This window comes from Palaemon carinicauda, chromosome 7 (genome assembly GCF_036898095.1).
Source record: "Palaemon carinicauda isolate YSFRI2023 chromosome 7, ASM3689809v2, whole genome shotgun sequence".
In the NCBI taxonomy this organism is placed as follows: domain Eukaryota; kingdom Metazoa; phylum Arthropoda; class Malacostraca; order Decapoda; family Palaemonidae; genus Palaemon; species Palaemon carinicauda.
The window spans coordinates 129,497,761-129,517,760 of NC_090731.1; the positions used below are offsets into that span (position 1 = coordinate 129,497,761).

The 20,000-nt window shown below is 36.6% G+C and overlaps 1 protein-coding gene across 6 annotated transcripts in view; it reads right to left on the reverse strand.

The window, feature by feature from the left end:
* Positions 1-19,428, reverse strand: part of LOC137644002 (cytoplasmic polyadenylation element-binding protein 1-like) — a 140,806-nt gene extending 121,378 nt beyond the window's left edge. For 5 of the 6 annotated variants that reach the window (XM_068376866.1, XM_068376864.1, XM_068376868.1 and 2 more), the window contains exon 1: positions 19,240-19,427. In XM_068376866.1, coding sequence (XP_068232967.1) covers positions 19,240-19,254 — 15 coding nt within the window. In that variant the 5' untranslated portion in view covers positions 19,255-19,427. Of the gene's footprint in view, positions 1-19,239 lie in introns of all 6 variants that reach the window. The other variant, XM_068376867.1, reaches the window with a different exon arrangement.
* Between the last annotated feature and the right edge of the window lie 572 nt (positions 19,429-20,000).

The window sequence follows — 20,000 nt, forward strand, 5'->3', positions numbered from 1 at the left end:
ATATGGCACTACCCAAGGCAGAATTCCTGGACATGAAGAAAGAACATCATATCAGAACAGGAAGGAAACATGGGAGAATCCATACTATCATCAATAATAGATAATGGGGATGAAACACAAACCATCAGTGATGAATGCACAGGGTTTAGTCCCGAGTAACTAAAAGGAAAATAGACTTCTTAGAAGAACTAACCCAAATTGAAATAAATAGATATAATAAATATAAGTGAAACATGGTATTCCCAATAGACTGGCAGTGATGACCAGATAAAGGGTTTCCAAACATATAGATCAGACAGAACAAATAGGAATCAAGGGGGAACCGCAATATATGGAAGAGACAAATCAAGGGAAAGTCTGAAAAATACAGCAACACAGAATGTGAATCGATTGCGGCAGAATTTGAATATGAAAAATTAGTGAATACTGCAGTTTACAGACCCCCAAATACAGTACTAAGGAGTTTGATAATAGGAAAAAATAGATGATATATGTAGAAACCATTAAGACTGGAATATACTCCTATCCAGAAATTTTTGACTTTCCTTTTATGGATTGGAAAGAACAGATAGAAGAAAGTGGTTGTATATACAAAAAAAAAAAGAAAAAAAAAAAAAAAGCGTAAACTATAAGAGGCAATTTGAAAAGCTTCAAGATATGCTAATAGAACATACAGTGAACCCTCGTTTATCGCGGTAGATAGGTTCCAGACGCGGGCGCGATAGGTGAAAATCCGCGAAGTAGTGACAGCATATTTACCTATTTATTTAACATGTATATTCGGACTTTTAAAACCTTCCCTTGTACGTAGTACTGTTAACAAACCACCCTTTAATGTACAGAACACTTAATGCATGTACTACAGCACCCTAAACTAAAACAGGCACAAATATTAAAGGCGATTTTATATCATGTGTTTCCTAAACACCTAAAAAGCACGATAAAAAATGGCAACCAATGTTTTGTTTACGTTCATCTCTGATCATAATGAAGAAACTAACTCATTTAGTGTACACATATGTACGTATAGGTTAGTTTTTGCATCGATTATATTGATTATACAGTACTGTATGTTGATTTTTTTATTACCAATGTTTTAGTTTACGTATTTTTCTTAGGACTTCCAAATGAAATCTTTTTCTTTATGACGCCGCCTGAAACGACGGCGTGTACGCTCAGTAAACAACCACGCTCAGAACAAACAAGGCATTTAACGCGCATGATGATAGTGATAAATAATGATACAGTACATACAGTATTTACAGTAAAAGCATTTACAAAATATGTTACCTTACAAATATAAATTATACAGTACTTGTACGTAGCAAAGCAGGAAAACAATTTGAGAGAGAGAGAGAGAGAGAGAGAGAGAGAGAGAGAGAGAGAGAGAGAGAGAGAGAGAGAGAGAGAGAGAGAGAGAGAGAGAGATTGTTTTACGTACGTAAATGTAAATTTTAAACAAAAAAAATATGATAGGTTACAACATGTAGACTTTTAAAACCTTCCCTTTAACTTAATGCATACAGTACGTACATTACTAAACTATAAAACAGGTTAAAGTAAAAAATAAAGATTGTTACTGTACTCACCACGAAAGAAGTTCAAGAAAAACTTGAATGACGATGGCGATGAATTTGCTGCACAGTAGAAATGATGATGATGAAGCTGATGATGTGTTCTACTGTGCAGTCAATGATAGTATTTTACGTCTCTTCAGACGGAGGTGTCTTTTCCTGGGACACCTCTTCAACTTCTTCAATTTCTTCCGAAGGCGTACTAGCAGGAGGAACTGGCTCTTTTTTGCGAGGCTGAAAAAACATTGTGATCGGAAGTTGTTGCCGCTGCTTCTTTTTTCGATCCAAGAGCATCCTGTAGGGAGTCGTGATGTCATCAACCTTGTTGCAGAATTGCATCGAGCGAACCATATCCTCGTCCCACTCTTGTAACATTTCTTTCGCCTCCTTCATATGGTTGCAGAACTTGGCAAGCCGTTCTAATGTTAAGCCCGTTTCTTCGACATTTTCTTGGGTCTCTTCCTGGGTACCCTCACTCTCTTCCTCACTTGCCGATTTCGTCAGGTCTTCGAGGTCTGCATCAGTTAGGGGCTGGGAATGGCAGTCCAACAACTCGTCGACGTCTTCAGTCGTCATGTCGCCAAACCCGTCACCCCCAATTATGGCAGCCAACTGCACAGATTTCCGTATTGCAGAGTGTTGGATTTCCGACGGAGTAAATCCCTTGTCGTCGTAAACAATATCGGGCCACAGCTTCTTCCAACTCGCATTTACGGTTGCAGGTTTCATCTCTTGAAGTGCCTTTTGAATATTCTGCAGGCACGTGGCTATGGTGTACGTACTGCCGCCAGTACGCCTTCAAGTTGAAGTCTTCATCCTCGTCATCTTGGGCAGCATCCACACACGCAACGAGGTCCGCCAAGGTATTCTTCGTGTAGAGGGCCTTGAACGCCCTGATAACCCCCTGGTCCATTGGTTGAATTAATGACGTGGTGTTGGGTGGCAGGAACTCAACCTGAACGCCCTCACGCGACAGGTCAGTTGCGTGTCCACCAGCGTTATCCATAAGGAGAAGGATCTTGAATGGCAAGCCCTTCTCTAAGAGATATTCATGGACTTGCGGGATGAAACACTGGTGGAACCAGTTGGAGGTCAGCATCTTCGTAATCCATGCTTTTTGATTATGCATCCAGTACACGGGAAGGAGATTCTTATTTATATTTTTCAAAGCGCGAGGATTTTTCGACTTATAAATAAGCCCCGGCTTTAACAAAAATCCAGCAGCATTGCCACACATCACGAGGGTAACGCGATCCTTGAATGCCTTAAAGCCAGAGGCTTTGGCTTCCTCTTTGAACAGGAAAGTTCGCGACGGCATTCTCTTCCAAAACAAGCCGGTTTCATCCATATTAAAGACTTGTTCCGGCTTGTATCCACCTTCAGCGATAATGTTCTTGAAAGTCTGGTTCACGTAAGTTTCAGCAGCGGCAGTGTCAGCGGAAGCAGACTCCCCATGCAGGGAAACGCTTTTCAGGGCGAAGCGTTTCTGAAACTTCGCGAACCATCCTTTGCTTGCGGAAAAACGTTTCTGAGGCTGGGAATCAGTGGATGTCCCTGGTTGAGGATCATTGGCATCATCATCATCTTCAGCATGGTTGCCGTCGTCCTCTTTAGGTTCCTTTGCAGCAAAATTCTCATATAAGCTCAAAGCCTTTGTTTGGATGGTGTTCGTATCCAACGCTATGTTCTTCTTCCGGCAGTCGGCAATCCACACAGCTAAAGCACCTTCCATGCGTACGATCGTTTTATTACGCGTTGTAACGACTCGCTTCGCTGATCTGCTAAAGGTGATTGCAGCAGTCTTTCTAATGTTCGCCTCGTCCTTCTTGATGTAGCGAACGGTGGATTCGTTGATGCCAAAATGGCGGCCGGCGGCCGCGTAACTTCTACCATCTTTTAACATGTCGAGAAGCGTAACCTTCTCAGCTATCGTCATCATCCTTCGGTGGCGTTTAGGCTCACTACCAGCCTTACTAGAAGCAGAACGCTTGGGAGGCATTGTAACAGAAAGTTCAACAAAAAGTTCAACTTAAAACAGTCGCACACAGCACAGATTAAACTTCACAAAGTTAAGAACGTCTACTCAGCAATACGCGGAAAGAGAAAGTGAACGATCCAGCCCCGCGAGAACTTTGATGCTGCGGGTAGAAGATGCGGGCAAAACACCAATCACAGGCTAGATAACAAAACTTGAGTTTTGATTCGTCATCTATCAGCGCTTGAACCAATCACAACCCGTCTTAGTACTATGGCGCGTTGGTTACTCATAGAAGATGCCCCCGCGCATACTGAACGTACGTAGATTAAGTACAATACCGTAATAATAATAAATAATGATAATAATACTGTACAGTAATAATAATAATAATAATGATTAATAATAATAACAATAATAATTTTATTAACAACAACAACAATAATAATAACAATAAAAAAATTTACGTACGCTATTCTACGCCTCTCTCTCTCTCTCGTACGCTTACAGTATTCGAAATGTGATTTTTGCAACAAAGAATATTATTGGATGCAGTACTGTACTACGTACGTATACATACAAAAGATTCATGGAAAAGAAGCACATCCATTACAGTACACACCATTCTAATATGGTATGACTGCATCTGATTTGCGTTTCATGTTCGATTTAATTTTACTACGTACACTGTACTGAATTATCGTATGATCACATTCTCTTTTCGTGTTTTATTTCTTTCTGTGCTGAATTATATATCATATGTAATGCAATGAACAATCAGTAAGAGCAGATATTACTAATTACAGTATTAATGGAATTACAGGTAACAAAATATCGTATTTGGTTATCTTCAGATTTCGCGGTATTTTCGAATTTTCCGGAAAATCCGCGATATGTATATATATATGGGTTATGGGAAAACCCCGCGAAGTGGTGAATCCGCGATTGTCGAACCGCGAAGTAGCGAGGGTTCACTGTAATATGCAACAAATAAACCACATTCCAACAAGAAAAGGCTATGTCCTAGATTTAGTATTTGTGAATGAGGTGAATATGTTAAAGAAATAATAGTGTATAACAAAGAACTATCAGACCCTAGTGTCATAGAATTAATAGTCCATTGCAAAGCAAGTGAACGCAGAGATAAAGCATAAAACAATGGGAAGAATATGGAAAATATAATTATAGTAAAAATATAAAATGGTCAGAAATAAATGAATTGAACAAAGATTGGAAAAATCTATTTGTAAGTGATAATATACAGGTAAATACAGATATACTGTACAAAATACTGGAGAAAATTGTTGAAAAATATGTACCGAAAAAAAAAAAAAAAAAAAAAAACCATCAGACATGCATACCAAGAGACAGAAGGATCTTATTTCAGAAAATTAGAAAGTGGAAGAAAAATCTTGCAAAAGAAAAAATATATGGAAAATGATGGAACTAAAAAGTAAGCTAGAAAAGGCAGAGCAAAAGATTATGCAATCGAAAAAAAAAAAAAAAAAAAAAAAAAAAAAAAAAAAGACCTAGAAGAAAGGACACTTTCAAATATCAAGAAAAACTCCAAAGTACTTTACTCCTATGCAAAAAAAAATATGAATAAAGGGATATTAGAAATAGGCCCTCTTGAAGGACGGTTAACGACTAAAAAAGAAAAAAAAAAAAAAAGGAAATATACAACATTAGCAGAAAAATATCAGCAAATTCACGCCAAGAATTGCGAATGAGAATAATGAAACAGAAATGAGAGAAGAAAATATTGAATATCTAACACAGATATTACTGAAGCAGATATTGTGCTGACTATAAGCGAAATTAAAAATGGATCATCGGCCAGGCCAGATGGAGTTCCAGCGATTCTGTTAAAAAAACTGCATACTATCGCGAAGCCACTTGCAATACTGCTTAGACAAAGTGTAGATATGAGTGAGATATGTTAAACATATATTAGCATATATATACTTTATTTTCAAAAGTGGATCAAGACTAGAGGTAAGCAATTATAGACCTGTTAGTCCAATATCACATATGAATGTTTATGAAAGTTTAATAAAAATGAAAATGAATCATTTGGTTAAAAATAATTTGTTTAATATACGTCAACACTGTTTTGTGCCCGGAAAAAGTACACAAACCCAACTGATAGCACACTATGAAAACATATACAAAAATATGATGACGAAAAAGACAGATGTAATATAGTAAGAAAAAAATGAGAAAGCATAATATTGTGAGAAAGATAGGAAATGGATAAAAGAATTTATACAAAACAGAAAACAGATAGTGGTTGCAAATGACGAGAACTCAGATGAAGCTCAAGTAATATCTGGCATCCCACATGGTACAGTATTAGCTGCACTGCTGTTATTATGATCTCAGACATAAGACTAAAATGTTAAAAGACTTCGTAGTGAGAAGTTTCGCCGATGACAAGAATAAGTAGAGAAATTACTTGTGATGAAGATAAGAACTCATTACAAAGATCTAAACAAAATATATGAATGGGCAGAGATAAATAGGATGGTATGTAACTCCGATAAATTCGAATCCGAAAGAATGGTATATGCATACAGGGGACCTAATAACAAGACAATCACAAACAAGGAAGCAATTAAAGACCTTGGTGTAATGTTAAACAGGAATATGTTATGCAACGTCCAAATAGCAACACTGTTGGCTAAATGTAAAGCAAAAATGGGAATGCTATTCAGACTCTTTAAAACAAGAAAAGCTGAACACATGATTATGCTTTACAAAACTTATGTACGTAGTACTGTACACTCGAGTACTGCAATGTGATACTGTACCCATACTACCAAAAGGATATTGCACAAAGAGTGTACAAACGTCCTTCACTGCTAGATGTAGTTGTTGAGGACCTCGACTACTGGAAAAAAACTGCATTTTTTTTAAATTGTACAGTCTAGAAAGGAGAAGAGAACACTACAAGATAATACAAGCATGGAAGCAAATCGAAGGAATTACTGAAAACAACATGGAGCTAAAAATATCAGAAAGAGCAAGCCAAGGTAGATAAATAGTGCCCAAAAATATACCATGAAAACTAAGGAAGACACACAGGACATTAACTACGCACCAGCATAAATAAAGCAGTGACTATTTAATGCGCTGCCAGCTCATATAAGAAACTTATCAGGAGTGAGCATAGATGTGTTTAAGTATAAGCTCGATAAATAACTAAGATGAATTCCAGACCATCCAAGACTAGAAGATGCATTAGCAACTCTGGTGGATATAACGAGGCGCCTCACATTGAGGGACCTGGGGGAACCCAACCATAGAATAAGGCAACAATGGTTTGATTTTGGAGTGTCCTTCTAGAAGAGCTGCTTACCATTGCTAAAGTGTCTTCTACCCTTCACAAGATGAAAGTAGCCACTGAAAAATTACATTTCAATAAACCTCTTGAATGAAAAATTGTTTGGTAATCTCAAGTGTTGTCAGATTTGTAAGGACATAAGAGGATAGGGAAAGAATAGGTCAGACTACTGTGTGCATGTGTACACAAAGAAAAAAATGAGCCTTAACCAAAGAGGGATCCAATGCCGTACCGTCTAGCCAGTCAAATGACCGTTAAGTCTCTAGTAGTAGTATCCTGTTTATTAACAAATTACATTTTCGATACAAATTCCATTCTTAATCATTATCAGCGCATACCGCAGAAGACTTCGTCCACATAGTACTTCAGAAAATACAGATACTGCTTCTGTACCAAGTTCCTTGTTCAAACAACGAGTCTGAACGTTTTAAATTCTGAACCTCTTGGTTATTTGTTTACTGTACTTAGTTTATTTTATTATATTAATAATGAAGGTCATGGTATAAAAGTTTTTGATAAAGTTAGTCTAATAATGGGAAATGGAATGAAAGTCCATGTTCAAACAGACACTGAAGAGCTAAACTCAATTTCCCCTTTAAGTGTGTTTCACGCTAAGTTTGTACAGTATATTCATGAGTTTATTTTTACGTGTTTTACACAAAGATTAACTTGAGGAGGCCGGCTGGCTAATGCCCTTTTTTAAGTACAATACTTGGACATTCATACCACTTAATAAGGTGACTTAGAACATCTACAAACTGCATAGGATTTTTGTCACTGACCTTTGGTTTCGTGACGCCAGGACGATTTATCCTGAAAATTAGTTTTTTCAAATTGTATCTCCTCCCTTGATACTTAATATCAAGACCTGGGATTACTACCCAATATAGACCTCCAATAAAATAGTTTATTTTATTTATAAGTCATTTACTTGCTAGATATGTATGCTTCATTATGGTTAAAAAATAAACCCTATAATTCATGAAAAAAAAAAAAAACTAAGAAAAAAGATATGAAACAAAAATTGGAAAAAGGGCTCTATTTTATTGTTTTATAATGTCTAAGTTACCTACCCAATTTCAATGCTACTGTATATCTTTAAAACTAAGGGAGAAGATAGATTTTGAAGGTCAGTAAGTATAGTTTTGAGTTACGGACATTGAGTTTTTCTTTGTATTTTTACAAAGACAAAATTAATAAATCATGAATTTTCATTTTCCTTGATAGATATTAATACACCAAAACAATGTTATTTATCATTATTTAATCATAAATGAAGATCCCTTTGCTCATTATCTTGCTACTTTAGGCTCCTGGTCACTTCATCCACAATACTCTCTCTCCTAAACTAACTTATGTTAGCAAGACGTTATAACTGTCTTCTCTTTGGCACATCTTTCCAACTACGGGAAAAGATAGAATTTGAAGGACAATAAGTATTATGAGTGTTCAAAATTGTTCTTTGTACCTTTACAAGGACAAATTATGAACCAAGAATTTCATGATCCTTCTTGGATATTAATAAACCAAAACAATGTTATTTATCATAATTTAATCATAAATGAAGATCCCTTTGCTCAATATCTTGCTTCTTTAGCCGAGACAGTCACTCCATCTCACTTTCACTAACTGCTAATGTCGCCGATATTACCTACTTCTGAACTCTATTAGAGCAAATATTTTTCTTCCCTCTGATAGCGAGAAGTTGAAATTGTCTTTTCCTCTTTTGGCATGATGAAATTCTTGCCGAAACCAAGAAAAAGACGTAAAAACAAGTGAATGAAGAGGTCAAACTCAAATGTGTACTTTGAAGTTTGTGCTAGCACTGAAGGGTATTCATAAAATTTCCTGGCTTGTGACTCCTGGAGTCTATATAGATGCCATTGCTCAATCTTTTTCATATCAGTATTTATTATTAAAAACTTACGATAAAAAGTACTGCATTTTCTTGTACGAATCAATGATTTTGGTTTATCGAGTTACTTTTACCAATTACCCTGTAACTATAAAAGTAAGAGGAATCTTGTGACAAAATATTTTGTATACGCATTCCTCATTACCAAACGAAGCTCAATCTTTTTAAGATTATGTTTTTCGTCCCATACACCCACCCCCATATAGCCTATAGGCATACTAGCCAGGCCCTTTAAATTTAGACAACGTGGGAGAGGGGCTGCTAAAATCTAACCAGTAGCCTTTATCTGTTCACAATGAATAAAGTAAAAACCTTATGAAGAATTATACTCATGGCTATGTATATTATATATAGTTACCAATGGTACAGTAATACTGTTACATCCATAATTATCTTAATTGGGATGACCTACTATGCACATGTATTTTATGATATCAAAATTTCTATTATGAAATGAAAGCCCAAGGCCAATCGCCATTTCAAACAATTTGCGACCTGTATGTTTTATATTTTTTGACCAGCCAATTTTGATTCGGAGTCTGATAGGTACTTTTGTGTTAGGTTGACGCCATCTCTAGACTGAAATGGGCCAATTGCATGATTACAAAATGTGTAGGTCATGCCCCAAATCAAAATTTTAGGTATATTCCAATGAGAACCATTTGGCCTGATTAATTGCTTCCTTCCTTTGCCTCACCAACACCACTACTTTGTAAGGACATCATAAAAAAATCTTACCCATGTTCATGGCTACAGTTAACATTAATTGCTCTGATTGTGATTACAGTTATTGGTATATTAAATTTTTTTTTTTTTTTACTAATATGGCAAGCTACATAAAAAACTAAGGTTACAAGCTCATGGTGTTTAGGCAACAGGTGTTTTGCCTTGTACTTTGTAAGAAGATATCATCAATTTTATTGTGGATGTTTAATAACAGTTAAGAAAAAGACCGTCAAAGCAGTGTAATTACACGTAAGTCTGTTCAAGGGCACATTCTTGGACAATGTATAATCTGCCGCCAAGGGAAATTGCTTGGTTTGTGATTCACTTTCTCCACAAGTTTTGGAGTCACAAGCTGACTCAAACCAGCCTTAAGCGGTCCCCAAACCCGACAACGTATATTGGCATAGTTTTTATGGCAAAGTGACCCTTAATTGGTTATATAATCAGGATCCTATAGGACCCAGCCATCAATGTGGAAATTGATAAAACTTTTTTGTGAAGCAGAAGTATCGTGGCAGACAAGTCAGGTTTAGTTAAATGGTGGCATGGAAAAAGTCAGAAAAACTTCATAAACGCTTTACATACCAGTGCAGAAATTCTATTGCCCTTAACCTGTTAAGGGTCGACCCGGGGCCCACTCGCTGCCGACGTCAGTCATGCCTTTTATGCAGTTAGTGGTCATTTCACTAATGATAATTTTTCAAATTTAATATTTCTATGCTTATGATTCGCATTTACGATTAAATGCAGGATTAATAAAATTAAATAAACTTTCAAAAAGCCTACACAATACAGAATGAAAAATATACATCTATGCATTATTCTTTTGTTATTGTCAGTGTGCTCATTTAGCAGTTCATTTGGTGGTATTTTGGTAGGCAATCTAAAAATCATACTTTTACTTTGGTATGCGATCTCGCCTGATGGTAGCCATCTCGCTTCACTTCACGGCGAAGCAAGAAACAGATTTTCTACAAAAAGATATATATACCGCGCATAATTATCTAGGAAATAATAATCATTAATGTTGGCGTGCGCAGGTCAACATCACCGCTAGTCAGTACATACGGAGCTTGAAGTTTTAATTTTTTTCCAAGCAAGACGAGCACACAGCGAAGAAAGAAACATTAGATTTTCTATTTTTTTTTTCTTTAACGAAATAAAAATGAGATCGTATACTAAAGCAAAAGAATAATTTCTGATAACATGCCATAAATGAGATTGCATACCAAAACAGCACCCTTAATTTATTTCATCTTAAGAAATACGCCTTGTCTTAGGGCCACTCACTGTGAAAGAATAAAAACAACTTTCCCTCCTCTCCCTTTTTCCATAAATACCCGTAGCGCACTGAAAGGAAATCAGACCATACCAGTAGTCCATAGTGAAGAGACCTTCAGAAAAAAGTTGCCGGACATCATACAAATCTCCATTTACAGCTTAAATATGTTGTGTAGCCAAGTAGTGTTCCTTTACTTACAAGTACAGCGTATTATCAAGGGACTGATGACTTGAAACACCAAAAAGTCATGAACGTAAAATCCCATTGAAGGCGTACCGAGCAGATCGTGGTGAGCGTATTATTACATGGGTGATACTCAATAGTTTAATAAGACAGTAAATTAAAGCAGGGTCACTAGTAATTGCGCTGCCTATCAGACCTTTTCCGATTGATGTGTGCATAAGGTGATAAATCACAGCAAACATTTTATAGATCCAATTGACCTTACGATTCACACAGAAAATAGAGTGTGAGTGAAAAAACAAAAATAGTCTAAAAGGCCTGGCATGAAAGTGCAATATTTTGCCCGGTATTTATTCATTGATACCTATTGGAACAATCCATACCATCAATTCCAGTTTTAAACTGGAAAAATTCTTTGTGCCACATGGCGACATCCCTGTCCGGTTAATGACGAGGGTCCTGCCATTGATGAAAATCCTAGATTCCTTTTCAGGTAAGATTTTACCAGGCAATAAATCTTTTTTCAAGTTAATTTTAGTTTCTAGCATTTGATTTACAAAATTATCAAAACTCCACAATATAAATGAAAGTTTTCATAATTAAATGCAATGAATTTCCCCCTCCTACTTTTCAAGCCAGAAGCTTATTTCTATACAACTATTAAAGACTACTAAAAGTACTATGAGAAGCAAAAATGATAGCCCAGCACCATTACACATTTTCAACTAAAATAAATGTTATGGGGATGTATTGAATTAAAAGCTCAATATACAGACTGGCAAAATTTAATCAAGGCCCTTTGCATCAATGGCATAGAAGGTGATGATTTGTGTCAAATCATGGACATAGCGAGCCAAGGCCACTCAACCCAGTTAGTACCAAGCAAATAAATGGATAATCAAAACGCCAAAATACTAGCCCATGGGATTAACAAGCGTAATGAAAAATGTTCCTCTTGCCAGAACAGAGCAGTGAAATAATGTTAAAATGCAAGCGTAGTGAGGCAAGGCCAAGCAACCAAGTGATTAATTCGTTAACATCAAAATACTATAACTATCATAAACACTTTCCCAGAATGAGAGATTTGACAAGTAGGCCTAATAAGTTTACTTCTCTGCTAGTCAACTACATACACCTTCAAACTAGCCAGCACTCTCCCATTTCTTACAGCGAATTACAGTTTTGCTGGAACTTAATATATACATCAAAGAAAGTAGCGACGGCAAAGTAGTTCAAAAAGTCAAGAAAGATCCAGAACTCTAAGGTAGGTTAGGAGGGTGATCGGCAATCAACACTTCATTCTCCATATTTACAAAGAAACAAAATTTCTGCGCAAGATTCCTCATTCTTGTTCTCCAAGCAGATCTTTCATCCGAAAACAGCCATTCCAGTTATAACTAGTCTGCTTTGAAGCTTCGATAGAAGGGTATTTGTTTACAAGAGCACGCTCTCCATTTACTCGAAAATTTTGAGTCCTGCAGCTCTCCTCTTTTTGTACAATATTTAGGTTCTTTAAATACTGGGAAAGTAAAAAAATAGCAAGATATGTTGTGGGAGGGGGGAGGGGGAGGAGTTGGAAGAGGTACTAAGCGACCTTGAAACGACATCTTCAACATAGTTGCTCAAAGAGAAGTTCGTGATGTCAGCGGACATTTGATATATATTCAAATATAATTAAAAAATAGATCAATTACTCAAAAGTGTCACTATTTGTGAATTGTATGTTTTATTTGGTAATACTTGACAAATCTTATTTTCTTTTATTTTACAGCGTATGGCTGTTTTCATTGGTGGGAAATTGACAGGCATCCTTAGGCAGTGGTTAGTAGATGGCGTTAGTGTAGCAAAAAGTCATCTGGGAAAAGTCATTCTAAAAATAGTTTCTTTAAAAAACGGTAAAGTTTCTGTATTACAGATTATCATTTCGGACAGAAAATACAAGTTTTCCTGTAGTAAACAACGTGATTTGACCGACTTTGACCTTCATTTCAACCGCAAATACACAGAAAAACCAGTTCGACTAACTTTAAGTAGCCGAACTGGTTGTTGTTGCGGTTGAAATGAAGGTGAACACCCATAGAATCACGTTATTTACTACAGGAAAAAATATGTTCTGCTAAAATGTTTAAATATAATGGGCCTTGTTCTGGCAAACGGTAATGTACAGTGATACTAGCATAACATTATCAATGTTACGATAATTACGTTAATATTAGCAACACTAAATATAATGGTTCTTGGTTCGCCATCGGCTCGCTCCGCTCGCATGAAAATAAAACATCAAGCTCATATGTACTATACTGGCAAGCGGCAATGTTGAGCTGCGCACGCTAAAACTAACACATTAAAATTAAAGACTTTAATGGCTTACTTTTATGACCGGGACGACGAAACTTGTGGGTCACTGGGATGTTGTGACTGTGATGTCTTAACTTCTGTATATCCACGTCTCCGTTTCTTCTTTGTCTTAGCTAGCTTAAACGTAGGTCTATTACATTATGAGATTAAAGAAAATTATCAACAATGGACGACGTATAAAAGAATTCACCGAAATGCTTTTATGTATGGAATACTGCAGTCGTTACAAGTTTCTATAACTTCCATCGTAAAATACGCAAAAAGACCTCGCTTGAACTAACAAAGACCTGACATGGACAAAGTTCACCATAGAAAAGGGTTTGTTGGAAGGTGGGGGTTGGGAAATATTAATCCCCCTGTGCAAACTTTCCATACGTATGGGTTCGTGATTGGTTAATGGAAAAACAGCAGTCTAGAGAGTAAACATGAATGAACCAGAATGGGAAACTTGTCCAGAGCAAGTATTTATGTGCAATCTGGGCATGGCAAGGCAATAAAATGTATAAAGGAATAATAGCAAGATAAAATGCAGTGTATGATATTTAAGGGGAATATAAAACTAGGTGATTTTATAAGATATCGGATAATAAAAAGTGTAATTCAAGGGTCAAATGTATTATGTATATGTGGGTATTACATAAAAGGAATGGTATGGCTTTACTGGATCAAGTAATATACTTAAATAAACCAGGTGAAGTCGTATATTTGAATGTGGCGAGTAAGATGACCCAGAAAATGGGGAGGGGTTATAAGAGAAGAAGTAATCCAATTGGTGGAGGTGGAGTTTATGCGCAGGTGGGAGGAGTTTAGGCGCAGAAGGTCGAAAGCTGCTACGAACAAAGGGACGAACGAGAGCGACTACAACCTACTAGTAGAATGTCAACAAATGAAAAATATACCGTTAGTATAGGACATAGATAATTAGCATATTTTTTCATCGGTTTATTATACATCCAAGGTGGTAATGTATAGAGAAGAAAAGGCTTGTTTAACCGTTATATAAAGTTTCCCCAGTATGCTTCCCCCCAAAAAAAAACCCAGAGTTCCCACTGGGGGTCCCACATTATCAGCGGATATAGATAAATATATTTCTGAAACTAATTTGCAACAGGAACATGCGTCATTTTCGAAGAGAGCGGACCTTTCTCTAAAAAGTAATATTTACCCTAGGTAATACAGTATTAAAATAGGTTTCATTGTAATGTATTACAGGGCAATGTAACCTAGGAAAACAACTACTTATTCTTATAGAAAAAATTACGCTCTCTTCGAAAATGACACTCGTTCCCGTCGCAAGTTAATAGTTTCAGAAATATATATACATCTATATCCTCCAATAATTGGGGACCACAGTGGGAACTCGGGGTTTTGGATGGGGAAAACATACTGGGGAATCGATATATAAACTTAAAACAAGCCTTTTCTTCTCTATACATTACCTTCTTGAAATTATAATAACCGAAGGAAAATACAAAACAGTATATCTGGATAAACTTTGGAGGCGCCGTTACAAAGATTGTCATGAAAAAATACAGTAACCAGTGCTGCCAACGTCCGATGTAGATCAAATGTTATTTTGTGACCTGTCATACTACTAGGCTAGGTTAGGTGGGTTTGTTAGGTTCTGTGCCCTTTTTGTACGTTTTATATATTGAGCAAAACTTATATGGAGAAATTATTTAAAATACATATGGAAATATCTATCATTACTATCTTTAGTAATGTCAGCGTGCCGTTGGCAACTCTGTGTACCATACGTCAACGTTGGTAACACTGTGTATTATTGGTAACGTTGCTAATGTTATCGTTCGTTCGTAAGAGAAGTGACACCGTGCAACTCAAAGTTATTCGAATTGGTTGATCTGTTTGTTTCCGATTGAAATGAACATCAAATTCAGTTAATTCACGTTATTTACTATAGGAAAACAATTATATATCGTTTCCCCAGTATGTTTTCCCCACCCAAAACCCCAAGTTCCCACTGGGGGTCCCCCATTATCGTAGGATATAGATGTATATATATTTCTGAAACTATTCATTTGCGACGGAAACGAGTGTCATTTTGGAAGAGCGTAATTTTTTCTAAGAAACATTAGTTTTTTTCCTAGGTTACATTGCCCTGTAATTCACTACAAAAATACCTTAAAATATTTACAAAATATAAGACAGTTTGGTTTCATTGTATATTATTACATCTCAATGTATCCTAGTATTCCAACTACTTTTTCTTATAGGAAAAATTACGCTCCCTTCGAAAATAACACTCTTTCCCGTCGCAAATGAATAGTTACAGAAATATATATACATCTATATCCGCCGATAATGGGGGACCCCCAGTGGGAACTCGGGGTTTTGGGTGGGGAAATCATACTGGGGAATCGATATATAACCGTAATTCAGTCCTTTTCTTCTCTATACATTTCTTTCTGGTATTTATTATAACCGTAGGAAAAGTCAAATCAGTATACCTGGATATATTTGGGAGGAGCCGTTTCAAAGGTTATTTCTTGTAGTAATACAGTAACCAGTGCTGCCAACGCCTGATGTAGATTAAATGTTAGCATTCCATACCTGATGTAGATCAAATGTTAGCGTTTCATGCTAACATTAGCACCCATTTGTTCGTTTGTTCGTTCGCCCCACCTTCCGTCCTTCGTTTCTCTCCATTATTACTCTTTTTATTACCGTATTATTTTCTCATTTTATATTCCCATTCAATATTATTTATCATACATTCCATTTTACCTTCCTATATTGGGTTTATGTGTTTTGTTATTTCCTTTCCCATTTGTACATACGTTCGTTTCATCAGTTTCCGATCTGCGCATATATCCCCCCGCCCCCTGCGCAGGAGTTTCCACTCCCCCTTTTACTCTTTTTATTAGTGTTATTTTTTCATTTTTTATTCCCATTCAATATTATTCCATTTTACCTTCCTATATTGGTTTTATTTGTTGGGTTATTTCTTTATCCCTTCCCGGTTTCACATAAATTCTTACCCTGGACTAGTTTTTTTATCCTGTTAATTCTCGTTATGATCTCCTCATTTTATATTCCCATTCACTATTATTTAACGTTCATTCCATTTTATCTTCCTATATTGTTTGTAATTATTTTTGTTGGTTAGTTCCTTTTCTCTCCTCTATGTCTTATAAAACTTTTCTTTCGTCTTGTTTCCGTATTTAGTTCATACTTGTTTTCTCTTTTGTTCGTTGTTTTTCCCTTAACCAATCATCTCTCTAGGCCTATTGAGATATCTCCCTACCCCCCCATTCCTTTATCTCTGTATGCGCTGGTTTCCGACCCATTGTTCCCCTGCCTTTCCCGTTTTAACCTTTGACCTAGTTACCCGTCCTTCGTTACTAGTGCGTTTTTTTTCCCGTATTTTGAGATGGAACATATTATAGAAACTTGTACCGGTTGCAGCATTCCGTATCTAAAAGCAGTGGCTCAATTCCATGGTGATTTTGGTGATAATTCAGGTTATGTTGATCATTTTCTTAAATCTCACAATGTTATCCCTCAAAGTTTAAACTGCCCCAAGTGCCGTTCGCTTTTATCTTATAGGGCAGACATTCACGGGTTTTATTGCTCTACTGTAACCACCATCCGTAAAACTAAGAAGAAACGTCGTTGTGGGTATACTGTTTCGGCCTATAAAGGTACTTTTTTGGACCAAAGTCGGCTACCCCCATGGAAGATAATATTATGTGCGAACCAGTTTTTGCATAAACATTCGGACCATGAGACCCTCATGGAAGGTATAGACATATCTTCAAAGACTAGTGTGGATTGGAGAAGTTTCTGTTCGGAGGTTAGGCGATTGGTGGTGATGGAGTTACTGTTGAAATAGACGAAACTCATTTTGGTAAATGTAAATACAACCGTGGTAGACCGTTAAGTGCCATATGGGTCTTTGGGGGTATTGAACGTGTGACCAAGAAATTTTTCATTATCCCTTTAGTTCCCCCCCTTTCTACTAAACGAGATGCTGCTACTCTAATTCCCCTCATCCAGAAGTATATTAAACGTGGTAGTATTATTATGAGTGATAAGTGGGCTGCATACAACTCTTTATCGGAAATTGGTTACGTTCATAAGTCGATTAATCATTCGGAGAATTTCGTTGACCCCCTAGACCCAACCATCCATACTCAAAATATAGAACGTCTCTGGAGAGAAGTGAAGGAGTGGGTTCAGAGGCCTGGAATCAAGCCTGGACATTTCAAGCAATATTTTTCCAGGTTCTTTTTCACCCACTACTATCCTCGTCATTCGTTGCTGCACCACTTTTTCATTACTGCCAGTCGCCTCTACCCTCCTTTACAACATCAGACAATCGACCCCCCCTACCCTCAAGACCCCGATGACCCCCAACCATCCACATCCCAGTCATAGAAGTTAATCCGTCAGCCTCTTCCTTCCGAGTCCACCAAGTTTCGACGTTTCCTTCATAAAAGTAAGTCATTCCTCAATAGTCATTATTCGTGTTTTGTGACCGGGGTACTTCTAGGCAAGGTTAGGTGGGTTTGTTAGGTTCTGTGGCCTTTCTGTACTTTTTATATATTTCGTACCACTTATATGGAGAAATTATTGAATATATCTGAGGAGATATTTAGCAGTTCTAGCTCTAGTAATGACATCGTGACGTTGGTAGTTCTGTGTACCATTCGTCACCGTTGGTAGTACTGTGTATCAAGGTAAGTCATTCCCCCATTCTTATTATATATGTTTTGTGACCGGGGTACTTCTAGGCAAGGTTAGGTGGGTTTGTTAGGTTCTGTGGCCTTTTGGTACTCTTTATTTATTGTGTAATATTTTTATGGTAGTATTATTTAGTTTACGTATGGAAAAATTTATTTCTACCTCTAGTAATGACATCGTGCCGTTGGTAACACTGTGTACCATTCGGCACCGTTGGTAGTCCTGTCAAACATTGGTAACGTTGCTTATGTTATCGTCCCCGACATCTGTTGTTTATATATTTTAACTCAGTATATATGTGTTAATATTTATATGGTTCATTTGTATTGTATTTCATTGTGTGATTTCGTACAGGAAATATATGATTTCTTATAGTAGATATCGTGGTTTAACTGGTTTTCTCATTCATTTCATCCGTAATAACATCTCAACCAATTCGTCAACTTATAACTAACCGAATTGGTTGATCTGTTTGTTTGCGATTGAAATGGATATCAAAATCGGTTAAATCTCGTTATTTGCTATAGGAAATCATATATTTCTTGTGCGTAGTCACTAGATGTAATAATATACAAATTTACCGAAAGTTTTTTGCAAGGTTACATTGCCCTGTAATACACTACAACAATACCTTATGTTATGCTTTCCCAGCATTTAAAAAACCTCCTGAATACTGTACAAAAAGAGGAGAGCTGCAGGACTGCACCATTCAGGAGTAAATGGAGAGGTGCTCTTGTAAACAAATACCGATAAAAGTAGCAGATATTGAAGCTTCCATAGAAGTAGCAGCTTTGAAACTTAGAGAAACTAGTAACTGCCGTATACCTTCATCCATGAATTTAATTAACGATCCTTAAAATTATTAATCCCAAACCGGCCCTGCATGTAAATTCACCGAAATAAGAATACGATTCTAGGTCCCTTAAATAAAATAGGCAGCCATTTTGCCCTTCGGGATAGCATAGGCCTAAAGATCAAACACAAATTTTACCTACGGTGGATGACTGGCTGCTTATCATGTTCGCGAAAAGCTTATGAAACAATTTGACGTAAAGCAATCGGACATGTTGCAATATTAGTATCATTTAACTTAAAACAGGAGGTTTGGACCCAACAAACAACCGGCGTTCCTCAAAATATATCAGTAAGAGTACGAAAACAAAACTGAAGTTAACTTACCATGGTGTTGGGCATCTTCTAAAAATTCACCGGCTTGGTAATGTCTAAAAATAACGTATATCGAGTCACATTTAAGATATCTTGCGCGCCTTTCCCATTCAGATCCTCTAAAACACCAGTTAAATTAATGAAAAGTGGTGGACGCTTGGGGTACGCCGAAGACCGGGCAAGAATTGTAAGAAAGTTTACTCGGGATTTCTAAGGAAGCAGAAGTAACGGCATACATCTTTTGAATTTTAACTTTTCCTCTCTATTTCTATTATTGTCGAAGAACGTTTTCAAGAAAAAACATATATATTTTATCTATAGTTTCCTCTAATAAAATTGTATAATTCTTTATTTTTGTATGCAAAGTTTGTTTATTTGTATTTTCTTTTTTTAATGAAAGATGTATTACCTAACCACTATAGCCCCTCCCTCCCTACCCCCACCATTTCTTTCTTAGGTATTGTTGTCTTTGAAAAGACTACTAGTTTGATCGTTGCTTAACTTATCAAACTCATTTTGGTAATGCTATGTTTATAAATTAATTATTCATATATACTCCATAAGCAAACGATGGAAACAAAGTCTTAATATCTACGTATCGTTGACTATTGTGATCCTTGTCATCAATTTGTTGTCTGTAATAGCCATACAAAATAAAATAAAATGCATTTCAATCTGATTGGTAATATCTCTCTCTCTCTCTCTCTCTCTCTCTCTCTCTCTCTCTCTCTCTCTCTCTCTCTCTCTCTCTCTCTCTCATATATATATATATA